Source organism: Pseudorasbora parva, chromosome 18, assembly GCF_024679245.1.
Source record: "Pseudorasbora parva isolate DD20220531a chromosome 18, ASM2467924v1, whole genome shotgun sequence".
Lineage (NCBI taxonomy): Eukaryota > Metazoa > Chordata > Actinopteri > Cypriniformes > Gobionidae > Pseudorasbora > Pseudorasbora parva.
The window spans coordinates 22,705,842-22,718,728 of NC_090189.1; the positions used below are offsets into that span (position 1 = coordinate 22,705,842).

Below are 12,887 nucleotides of genomic sequence, written 5' to 3' on the forward strand. Positions count from 1 at the left end.
ATACATAAATGCTTATCATTAAAAATACCCAAGAATGCTTAAAGAACTCAGATAAACCATATATTGTCATAGTTGTGTGTTTATCTTATGTTTATCTTTATGTGTTTATCTTATTTCATGTTTTTATCAATCAAAGTGTTTCAATCTTCTGTTTATTTAGAGATAGTATGTACTTATTTATCTAGCGATAGTATGATGTCCATTATGATTTTTTGGAATAGCGTGCATTATCGTACTTCTGCTGGGCATATTTGGAGTTTCTGCGTGAGAGTGCCCTCTAGCTTTCAGATGAAGCAGCCTTTGCCAAACTGCGCACAGTTCAATTTCAATTAATCATGCTGAAGTTTGGCTTTATAGAACCTAATTTGGGTTTGTAGAAGCCAATACGCTTCTCAGAAAAATTATGGTGTGACATTTAAATGGTTAGTTTATTCAAAATCAAAAGTCATTCCAAACCCATCTTTAAAATCTTCAAAAAGTGCATAAAGATATTGTAAATATGAATAATGGAAGCTTAATCTAGTTGCTTGTTTGGTGTGGTGGAGGGTTTCTGAAAGCGCTTCAACTGCTACAGCAATGCTGATCAAGTATTGTCTGTCTTCTGAAGATTAAACCACTCAATTCATATGGATTTCTTTTACAATGTCTTTATGAGCTGATACAGTAGCACTGTATATCATAATTCAAAAAAAAAAAAAAAAAGGTTGCATCATTTTCATGCATGCCAGACATTGGCTCATAAGCCTGTGCCTTTGAAATGGATTAACGGTGCATTATTGATAGGGCATCAGATCAAACAAAAGCTCAGATCCTGACAGACTTGGCTGTTCATATTTGCAAGGGGTCTCCATGGCAACTGACTTAAAAAAGCACTTTCCTCCTTTGCTTCAGGACTGTTTATTTTTATCTAGCTTTGCCTTTCTGGGAAACCAGATGCAGCACCTGATAAACATAAATTACAAAAGCATATGTCTTTGTGATATTGTAACTCACTCTTGGAACACCTCCATGGTAATTCTGCAAATGAAATTAATGTAAAGGGATAGTTCAAATGAATCAACTTTTTGTCATTTACTCAGCAGCAATAAACATGCCGAAGAATATAGCAAGATATTGCGTTATTGCTGGTTGTGGAAGAACACAGTCACTGCATAAGCTTCCTTCAAATCCTAATATTAGGAATGTGTGGTTGAACTTTATTTTTAATGAAGTTCCAGCTCACGTGGGAAGACAGTGGTGTTTACTTCATTTCACTGCAGAATCGTTTGTAAACAAATCTCAGGTCGAGCTGAATTTATAGACATTTGATATTAAAACTCAATGCTATTTATGCTATAATGGATTCGAAAGGAGGAATGGTGCAACACACTTATGTGAGTAAAACGTGTTTTTATATGTAATAGTATCGCATTGTTATGGATTGTTTTGCTTATGTGAACGTGTCTAACAGAACATACCTTTAGCACACTGGGCTCACAAAGCCCAACATCCTGGGGCTATGTGTTTTCCAGATAGGCTACCAAAACGTAAGCCCATCGGCAGGCCGATGAATCTCATGATATTCCTTTCTTGCTCTGCGCTATTCTCTCTCTCTTGACTTGACATTTTGAAGGGTACGCGCATGGTTCTTGCTTATATCGAACGACCGTGCAGGCCATGTAATACAAAAATAATAGTCCAGTCAATCGCAGGTGGATGAGAAATAAATAATTGTGTTTGTCTGATAAAGCTCTGTGAGAGAAGAATCATTCCAGTTGCCCCTTTCAAAACAACCCTTCTCTCATGTGAACTGAACTGACAGTGGCATAGAGGAGCTGAAGCTCATTAAATATGCAAATCTTATTTAATCCTAGCCGTGGGCATTTACTTCCAAGTCTCCAGTGTGTCACGCCCATCAAAACCCAACGTTTTGGAGAGAACCTCAAAACCAGTGTAGAAAATAGCCTATTACTTATTAGTTATGATGTTTTTGAATGTAAAAACCACACAAACGTCATTAATTGGCCTCAGACAACAGCATAAAAAAATGTAAAAAGCCAGTTCATGACACATTTAACATCGTCATTTATTAATAATATATTTAAAATCTAAAGTAAGGTTGAACCCGAAACAAAATTATAAATGCAATTAATTTAATTAAATTAAATTATTATAAAACATTATAAAAACAAGAACAGGATAAAATATATATATATATATATATATATATATATATATATATATATATATATATATATATATTAAAAATGTAAGAAATTCAACAGTAATTTAAAGTAAAATTGGACTTGAGCCCTACATCCGTAACTGTATTTTTTGTTTATCTCCACAGCCTCAGTTCACCGAGCCCCACCCACAGTCCCAAAGACTCCATCAGCCTATCAGACATGAAGGCAGGACTGTTAGACACCTTGTGCAGGGAGAAAACTATTAAATCAGGTATTGATCCATTTCAATCAATCATCTTGACATTGATGGGCTCGTTCACATACAACAGTCTTGATCTATCTCTGATTACTATTAGAGGACACAGTGAAATCGGCCCTGTGTGACCAGGCCATGGTCTCAGTGCAAGATGTTCTAGCTGGTGACTGCACATGGGAGGATAAACTGTGTGAGCAGCAGGAGCAGCTGGAGAGGGAGATGCAGGAGGCACGGAAAATGGTGTCCAGCCTACAGGTGACACTATATTATCCCCTTATTTAGTTTGTATTGCTTTTAGAGAGCCTGTGGCTTATAAAAGATGGTTTTGTAGGCTCTCCTTCTGCACGGTTCACTGCCTGAGGATGAGCAGGAGGTGTCGCTTAATCTGGGTGAAGGAGTTGAAAATGCAGAGCAGCAACTGGTGCGTATCTTTATTTCTATCCCGATTTTGTTTTACCCCAAATTGGCCTCTTTTTCTTCCATATCCCGCATATCCCTCCCTCTTGATAATATGTGACTTCCTATACCCCTCCCTCCCCCCATCTCTCTCATTCTCTCCTGCTCTTTCACTGAGCTCTGTTCAGGGCAGATCATGTTACTCTCACTGTGAACTTTGCTTTGTTTGTGGGAGAGACGCAGGTATCCGTTTCTTCCCTTCTCTCCTACGCTGTCTGTTTCTCTCTTCCAGTTCTTCTCTGTTTTCTATAAGGTTGTCGTGTTAAAAACAGTTCCTTTTTGTTTATAGTGTGATGTGTAGTTATATATGTGGTTTTGTTTTGAAGCAGCAAAAACCCTCTGTTGTTGTGCTACAGGTTGTAATAAGAAGTCGCCTTGACCAGAGCATGGAGGAGAGTCAAGATCTTAAGGTGGGCATTATTATCCCTCTTTCTCCAATAACTGCATTCATAACTGCATTATTTGCTATCAATGGCTCAAGTCTCATTACTAGCTCTAAAATTACATTTTGGAATTAGCAATGGAGGCATGGGTGACGTGCTTAAGAAATAAGTCCTACACACAAGAGCGTTTTAAGGACAAACACCTGACAAATGTCTGGAAATACAACATCTGAAAAATGCCTTGAGGTGCAGTAACCGTAGTAGAAGCAGAATGATTGACTCCACTATGTTAAAATTATTTTAAAATTACACTTTGTGTTGTGGCTGCATTACCACCTCAGGTGTGCATTATTTTGTAATAATTCAATGGATTGTTATCAATTATTCCCTATATATATTGTTTTTTACCCAGAATAGTTTAGCTGGAAACACACACTAATATCTTACTTTGTTTTAGTGTATTTTTGAATATGATTTCCATTTGTTTCACTACTTCAGGGTGTAGTACCAGATAATTTCATAATCGCTGCTGTATTTTTCGGTTTGATTTGACAGAATAAATGTGATTAGTTATTGATGGCCTAATCTTGTCTTGTCCATTTGATATTTTAAAACCAGTCTATAGCCCTATTCGCATAGGACTAGTATTATCTAGGGACCTCTGGTGATTTGTAATAATTGCAGAGTATGTCTGTGATCTTAATCCCGTGCCACTCGGCCATGTCTGTAATTTGTTAAGTAAAAATTCCCCCGCAAATTACTTACCATATTTTGCTGAACACCGAGGTCCTGTGATAATATTAGTCCCGTGCGAATCAGGATCTCTGTGATTTGGCCAGGATCAGGCGGATCGTATATAATTTTTGCAAGGTTTTTGTTTCCTGTGCGCATTTCTATCTTTATCTTTCACGAAGAATGAAGGCTGCATTCATAATGCGCATCGTTAGGAATTCCCGCAAGTGCAAAGATTATACTTTCACTTTAGAATGAGTACCAATTTGGGAGCAAATTGCTTGAATGGTGTGTTTAATATTAATATCAATACTATTCTTAATGAAAAACATAACAAAACAGTACAATGACAAGCTCGCTTAAATGGCCGCTTTTACATTTAGTGTTGAAACTGAATCTTCCGCTGTATATTGTCAGCTTCTCACTCGTGATAAATGAAATCTGACTCCTGCCGCTGGTCTGAGCTCAGTTCAGTTTTTAATTGTAGCTTCTGTACTCTAACTGAACAAAATTATTTTTATTACTATAAAACTATCAAAACGATATTGAAACATATGACAGTTTATGATTTCTTACAGCTATATCTATAACGAAAAAACATTACAATCAAAGGCTTTGCTTATCTCATGCGAATGCGCCACGCAAAACTGAGATGTGGGGGATTCATTTCTAAATCACAGAGGTCCGTATATAATACTAATCCCGTGCGAATAGGGCTTATGATGTGAAGTCTCTGGAGTTCTTTTTTATTTTTCCATGCAGAGGGAGCTATTGAGGTTCAAGCAGGAGGCTCGCAACCTGCAAGGAGTGAAAGTGAGTCTTACGCCTCTCTAATCTTCACATACCTATACAAAAATAAGACCCTTGCACTTAAAACCATGAAGCAGAGTAAGATAGATATGTTGAGGTTGATTAACCCTGTCCTGTGTCATAAGGATGCTCTTCAGCAGCGTATGGCTATTCAGGAGTCCTCAGTCCTGCAACTCAAACAGGAACTCCTGCGCACCGGTATGGCCAAAGATGAGCTGGCAGGACAAAATGTGAGTGTGTTTGACTTTTTGCTACATATTAAATACTCTTCAGTCATACCTTATCTGAGACCGGTTGTCAATTATTATATGTGTATATCTTTGCAGGCTGAGCTACAAAGGAAGCTAGAGGAGAGGAGCAGACTTCTAAGTGAATACAAGGCATGTTTTATGTTGCTGTTTTTTTTTTGGGGGGGGGGGGGGTTGGGTGTGGAGGTGATATAAAAAATATAATAATGTTGATTACAAAAAAACAAAAACATTATACAGGTGCTGGTCATATAATTAGAATATCATCAAAAATTCTATTTATTTCACTAATTCATAAAGTGGAACTTGTTTATTATATTAATTCATTACACACACACTGATATATTTCAAATGTTTATTTCTTTTAATTTAGATGATTATAACTGACAACTAAGGAAAATCCCAAATTCGTTATCTCAGAAAATTAGAATATTGTGAAAAGGTTCAATATTGAAGACACCTGGGGCCACACTCTAATCAGCTAATTAACTCAAAACACCTGCAAAGGCCTTTAAATGGTTTAAATGGCTCTCAGTCTAGTTTTGTAGGCTACACAATCATGAGGAAGACTGCTGACTTGACAGTTGTCCAAAAGACGACCATTGACACCTAGCACAAGGTAGTGGTGGCGAAATGAAGCTTCATGAAGCTTTGAAGCTTTCCAGCCTGATGTGTTGAAAAGTGGTTCATTTCTTGAGGCTTCGAATGCACACTAGACACCTGCTGGTCAATGCAAAAATTTATTTTATATATATATATAGATATATAGAGACAAGACCCACCCACTTTTTACGACCAACGATGTTGGACCACTCACTTTTATCGTCTCTAATTCAGTACATGTCTGTTTAACTACCCCTAACCAAAAAAAAAACAAACACTTATTATTAAACACATGTTAGACGCTTTATTTCCACTTTTCTAATATTTTCTCCATTTTTATTAAAAATAAATGCCTTTGCGATCTGATATGTGATGTGAAAAGGGAGTAGAACAAGTGTGGCTACAGGCAGATTAGAACCCCTGATTGATTTGCATCAGATCTTTGTCATACATTTTACTGCTATAATATATATATATATATATATATATATATATATATATATATATATATATATATAATCATTCATGTATTTATGCTTAGTGTTTCATAATTTTGTAACTGGGGAGTATTTTTGTTTAACAGAGGGAAATGGAGTTCTTTAGATTGGGTGGACTTGAGAGAGGGTAGTGGTAGTGCTTGTGTAGTTTGACACGTCATATAGTCGAAGCATCCCTCCAAAAGTGAACCCTTTCTCGAAGCGCTGCACTCAAACGAGGCTTCGAACGTCATCAGTGACGTCACGTCAGTAAAACAATACAAGCCTCGATACGGAGCTCCGATGAGAGGTGCCTGACGTTCTCGACACACGCTTCGAAGCCTCGGTATCAGGCGTAACATCACTAGCACAAGGACATAAAAGGTCATGGCAAAAGAGGCTGGCTGTTCAGAGCTCTGTGTCAAAGCACATTAATAGAAAATGTGGTAGAAAAAAGTGTACAAGCTGCAGCTGGAGGTTCAAAAACCACTACGCACAGACGTATGTAAGACATGGGTTTCAGCTGTTGCATTCCTTGTGTCAAGCCACTTTTAAACAAGAGATCGCGTCAGAAGCATCTCGCCTAGGTTAAAGACAAAACTTTGGACCACTCGGCAGTCCTTTATGTTCTCTGATGAAAGTAAATTTTGCATTTCCTTTGGAAATCAGGGTCCCAGAGTCTGGAGGAAGATAGGAGAGGCACACAATCCACGTTGCTTGAAGTCCAGTGTAAAGTTTCCACAGTCACTGATGGTTTGGGGTGCCATGTCATCTGCTGGTGACATGCCGTATACCAGGAAGTTTTAGAGCATTTCATGCTTCCTGCTGCTGACCAACTTTATGGAGATGCAGATTTCATTTCCCAACAGGACTTGGCACCTGCACACAGAGCCAAAGCAACCAGTACCTGTTTTAAGGACCATGGTATCCCTGTTCTTAATTGGCCAGCAAACTCGCCTGACCTTAACCCCATAGAAAATCTATGAGGTATTGTGAAGAGGAAGATGCGATATACCAGACCCAACAATGCAGAAGAGCTAAAGGCCACTATCAGAGCAACCTGGGCTCTCATAACACCTGAGCAGTGCCACAGACTGATCGACTCTATTCCACTCCGCATTGCTGCAGTAATTCAGGCAAAAGAAGGCCCAACTAAGTATTGAGTGCTGTACATGCTCATACTTTTCATGTTCATACTTTTCAGTTGGCCAAGATTTCGAAAAATCCTTTCTTCGTATTGGTCTTAAGTAATATTACAATTTTCTGAGATACTGAATTTAGCATTTTCCTTAGTTGGCAGTTATAATCATCACACTTAAAAGAAATAAACATTTGAAATTATCAGTATGTGTGTAATAAATGAATATAATATACAAGTTTTACTTTTTGAATGAAATTAGTGAAATAAATCAACTTTTTGATGATATTCTAATTATATGACCAGCACCTGAATGGTACACTACCGATCAAAAGTTTGAGAACAGAAAAGTTTTCTGAAGGATCATGTGACTCTAAAGACTGGAGTAATGTTGCTGAAATTTCAGCTTTGAATAACAGAAATACATTGCATTTTAAAATATAATTCAAATAGAAAAAAGTTATTTTTAAAATATAAAAATATTTCACAATAATACTGTTTTTTTCTGTATTTTGAATCAAATAAATGCAGCCTTGGTGAGCAGAAGAGCCTTCTTTAAAAAATATTTTAAAAATATTACTGTTCTCAAAAATTTGACCAGTATTGGATTTATTCTAATTCTACTGTGTTTTTGATTGTTTTTTATATGAATGATATAATTTTTTTCTCATTTTTTTATGATTTTTGTTTTGTTTTAATTCATGTTTAATGTTGTCACGTTAATTGAGATCCTCTTTATTTTTATGCCAGATATTATTTATTTCCTCTGATTGCTTTTATTTAATGAATTTCTGATTTGATTTAATTGCTCGGGTTCATTAATTATTTATTATAATAAATATAAATATTTATTTGCTATACTAAATTTGTATACATTTTTATTTACTCGGATTGATTTATTTAATGAATAAATAAATATAACCATTATTTGGTAGTTATAAATTTAGAAAGATAATTATCAAAATACTGTTACTTTCTGCTTTTTCTCGCCCCTCAAATATCTTTAGTTTTGTTGTTACTTTTTATTAGTAACTTGTAGTGTAAGCTATCTACCTTTTCAAAAGAGTAGGTTGACTTTAAAGAATCTACGGTGGCTTATACAGGACAAAGATGTCGTCTGAGACAGCAGAGAGTGACTAGTTCTCTGTAGAGCAATTTGTCCGTTTAGGGCTACCGTAGAAACATTGCTGCAAAAAATGGCGACTTCATATTAAAAGAAACCGTGGTGTATGTAGATAGAAATGGCTCATTCTAAGGTAATAAAAACATAACAGTTCAATATGTAAGGTATTTATACACCACTGAAAACAAAGTTATGTATTGCATTTCTGTCAATAGATCCTCATAAATATTATACACTGCACCTTTAATTATGAGTAGCTTGTAGCTTGACAAGTTACAAAGTAGCTTCTCCCATATAACAAAATGTTATTTCTAATCAAATGCTGATAATTATCCTACAGCTTTCATAATTAAACCGCATCTCATTCTATAATTTGTTTAAACTCACTGTCTTTGTGCTGCACAGAAAGAACTTGGCCAAAAAGATCGACTTCTGCAGCAGCAACAGCTGAAGCTGGAAGAGGCACTGCGCAAACTGACAGACAGCAGCAGCCAGCAGGTACAGCATCAAACAGACTCAGACTCATTGCTTTCCTATCAGAGGCAGTAAGATGGATAATGTCATAATTTAACATCATTATAAAAAAAAATCTGTTATAATCAGGGCTCGACCAAAAGGACAGCGCATGACCAGTGCGAGAAAGGTTTGGGCTTGTTTATGGAGCCAACGCAATTCAGTTTGCACATGCATAGAGCTTCTGTTAAAGGGGGGGTGAAACACTCAGTTTCAGTCAATCTCATGTCAATCTTGAGTACCTATAGAGTAGTATTGCATCCTTCATATGTACTGTATTTAGTGGCCTGTCAACATTTGTGTGTGTTTACTCGCAATTTATGAGGACATGATTCGGTTTATGGACTATTGTATGCGACTAAACCTTAGCAGTAGCAAGCAAAACGGTTTTGCACGTCAGACTAGTGTAACGTTATACAGAGAACAACAATGGAGTAACCGTTAGCGCATTTGAATGACGAAGCACGCTTTGTGAGAACGCTAGGTTTATGTTTGGGTGGTTTTACGATAAACAAACTGACACCTATATTGTTCAGCTAAACAAATGTATTTAAACACACACCATAGATCGCATGCTCCATTGATAAATTAACTAACGTTATACACGATTGTGTTGTTTACTGATGTTTACTCACGCGACGATAGCCAACGGCATAGACATTTGAAGCAGTTTTACTCACCGCCTGCTTCCAAAGCATGACCGTGAAGCTTTATCGTTGGGACCGCTCCGTCAAAAACACACTTCTTTGGTAACTGTTGATTTCGTGAAGTCCTGACAGCAGTGAGCGTGGAGATCCACTATTGCGACACGACTGAAGCGATGTTATGAAGCTTCCCGTCATTTCTGCGTTCAAATCGGTTCAAATGCAGCGCTGCCTTCCCGGAATGCTGTGCGGCCGTGTTAAAGTCGTTTGATGTCACCCATAGGAATAAAGTGGAGCGCGGCGCGACAGAAGTGTTCAGGGATGAGTGGATCTGCAGCTGAGAGAGTGTTTATGGGCGCTGTGCATTTGCTCTCTCGCCTCTAGTCACGCGCGCGCGCACCCTACCGGGAGAAGAGCCCGTATGGCCCATACAAGGACCTTCCGCTCTGTCGACGTCAAGCGGACTCGTACTCGAAAAAAACTTGTGAGAAACCGGAAGGAGTATTTTTGACACAGAAATACTCCATCAACATTAGTTTTTGAAACTATGTTTAGGATGGGAATCCAAGTCTTTAACAGTGTAAAAAGCTCAGTATGCATGAAACAGCATTTCACCCCCAATATAAAATTAATGTTTAATTTGCAATAATAATTTTTTGACCTAAAACTGGATACTTTTTTTTACATTTGTCACATTCATTAAATATTATTGTGTCAAATATATAATAAATATGTATTAATTCAAAATATATAATGTGTAAAAAATGATTATAAATGTAAATGTAGGTTAAATTTATAGTATATGCTTTTAAAACTTAAAAATGTTAAAGGGGTGGTTGCATGCAATTTCACCTTTTTAACTTTAGTTAGTGTAATGTTGCTGCTTGAGCATAAACAGTATCTGCAAAGTTACAGCACTGAAAGTTCAGTGCAAACGGAGATAATTGTCTTTTAAAATTACGGCAACTTATTGACTACAAAAACGTCCGGTTTGGACTACAACAAGCTTCTTCCCCGGTTGGTGACATCATCAACCCTTGCTAGTCACCGCAGATGTAACTTCTGCTCGTAATGGTAAGTTGCGTGGCGTTTCCAGACAACCTGTGCTTGGCACTTCAGCCAATAAAAATACATGAAACTTCGGAGGGATGGGCTTCAAAGAAGCAGGAAGCAAACAAGCTGTTCAATGGACAGTGGAGACAGTGGTGTGGAATAAAGGTAAAATATAAGAAAAATATGCCGTTTTAAAAAAAATAAGTATTAAGACATGTTATACTGCGCCCCATAAACATAACCAAGCCTAAAAAAAAATCACGGAACCACCCCTTTAAAATGTTACTTTAATGTGTTATTTTTTGTTATTAAAAATGTCATCATGGCAAAAGTATCAGCCAGAAAAAAAGTCTAATTTATAAAGTAATATTACTGTTAAAACAAATGATAAATATATAATAACTCAAAATATATAATATATAAAATACTGTTTATAGTTGTAAATGTAGGTTACATTTACAGTAAATGTTTTTGAAACTTAAAAATATGCAGCTGAAAATATTTAATATATTTGCAAATGAAAATATAACCAGGGCAAGTACCAGCTTGAACCTGTTTACCTCGTTATGTAGCTAAAGACTCCTGCACTTGTTTTTGTAGGACGATTGTGTGTAAAAGAGAATGTCTTTATATTTCTCAGGCTTGCCTGCAGAGGGAGCTGGAGCACAAGGAGAGTATTCTCAAAGAGTTAATGAGCCATGAGACGGAGGAGGTAACACGCCTATAAATTTGAAACAATTTTATCTGTAGCTGTTTGTTTTCACACATTGCAGAGTATGTTTAACACTTCCATTAATCGTTAAAGTTTCAAGTAAAGACTTGTCTTATGTTTCAGCTTCCTGGCTCACAAAACAACGGCTACTCACACCCACCAGTGACAACATCAAAACCACAACACGGGGTAAATATACCTAAAGCCTTTTCTATATTATATTATATTATATTATATTATATTATATTATATTATATTATATTATATTATATTATATTATGAGAAACTGTGTTAATTTTTCTTATATATTTATTTTTTTAATATATTGATCTTTCCGTGAAAATAGCCACATGTGCTGATATGGTAATCAAAATAAATGAATAAATATATCTATAGAGATCTATGTAATTGTGTCTCTTGTAGGCTGAGGAGCTGCAGTTAGTAAGAGATGCTCTGCGTAGTCTGAGGAACAGCTTTGGAGGTCACGACCCTCAGCATCACACTCTGGACACCCTTGAGCAAGGTGTGGCCAGCCTGATGGATCGCCTCTATGACCTGGAAACGCGCCACAAACAGGACGGGAGGGTACGAGGAATGTTTGCTCTGTCTCACACAGCGGGTTTTGCATCTGATATCAATGTCCCAGAATTCTTTTTTGTCAAATCAGTCTGTTTCTTTGTAGAGCCGAGGCAAATCTCCAGGACATAAATCATCTCACTCAGATGGAGACTCCTGCCCTCCTACTTCAAGTAAGCATACATCCTAATCCCAAAACAGGAAATGACAGGACTAAGAGTACGGCGTCAATTTGACCGCTTAGTCACTAGCTTATAAATGGTAATAAACCATAGACCATGAGTCTTCACATATCAAAAATCACTGATCATAGATTAGGCATTAGAATGAATACAGTTACTTAAATGTTGTGGAATTACTGCCGGGTCTATATTGCTCTGTAAAAATCTGCAAAGCCCATTTTGAAGGGCGACAGGTTTACCAAATAATCCACAGACATTCACTAGTTGAAAATAAACTGCCACATTCCTAAAATTAGGATCCCTTGAAAGGTCATTTTATTTTTAGTCCAGTTATGCTTATGTAGTAATTATTCTAAAACATGTGAGTGGGCTAGGCTAAAGAAGCAATGATGCAGAAGTAGACGTTGATCTGATGGTGCAGGGCAGGCCGTCTTGTGGCAAAAACCCGGCAAGTACAAAACGAGGTGCTTTTCCAGCTTGGTTTTTAAATTAAAGCTGTTTTTGTACTAACATGGACATTTGGAGTTCTGAAACGTACACTTTGTTTTTATAGCACAATGACCTCTATACCGGTATATCAAAAAGTTAGGGGAAATTAGTTTTCTCAATTCATGACCACTTATTTGCACTTGTCAGGTTTCTCGGTAGGTATATTGCTGCATATTTAAAACACTACTAAATGAAGAATCTCCTCTGCTCACTTACAGAAATGGCTCATTCTCACAGCAGCCCTGCACTAAACTCATCGGCGTGCACCAAAGTCCTGTACTTTACTGACCGCTCACTCACGCCATTCATGATCAACATTCCCAAAAAG

General features: G+C 36.9%; 1 protein-coding gene across 1 annotated transcript in view; it reads left to right on the forward strand.

Moving 5' to 3' along the window:
• dixdc1b (DIX domain containing 1b) overlaps positions 1–12,887 on the forward strand; it is a 35,298-nt gene that overhangs the window by 17,749 nt on the left and 4,662 nt on the right. The window contains exons 6-18 of the mRNA XM_067423645.1: positions 2,330–2,436; positions 2,522–2,676; positions 2,753–2,842; positions 3,234–3,287; positions 4,755–4,805; positions 4,928–5,032; positions 5,129–5,182; positions 8,796–8,888; positions 11,241–11,312; positions 11,436–11,501; positions 11,736–11,897; positions 11,995–12,061; positions 12,778–12,886. Coding sequence (XP_067279746.1) covers positions 2,330–2,436; positions 2,522–2,676; positions 2,753–2,842; positions 3,234–3,287; positions 4,755–4,805; positions 4,928–5,032; positions 5,129–5,182; positions 8,796–8,888; positions 11,241–11,312; positions 11,436–11,501; positions 11,736–11,897; positions 11,995–12,061; positions 12,778–12,886 — 1,185 coding nt within the window. The remainder of the gene's footprint in view (positions 1–2,329; positions 2,437–2,521; positions 2,677–2,752; positions 2,843–3,233; positions 3,288–4,754; positions 4,806–4,927; positions 5,033–5,128; positions 5,183–8,795; positions 8,889–11,240; positions 11,313–11,435; positions 11,502–11,735; positions 11,898–11,994; positions 12,062–12,777; position 12,887) is intronic.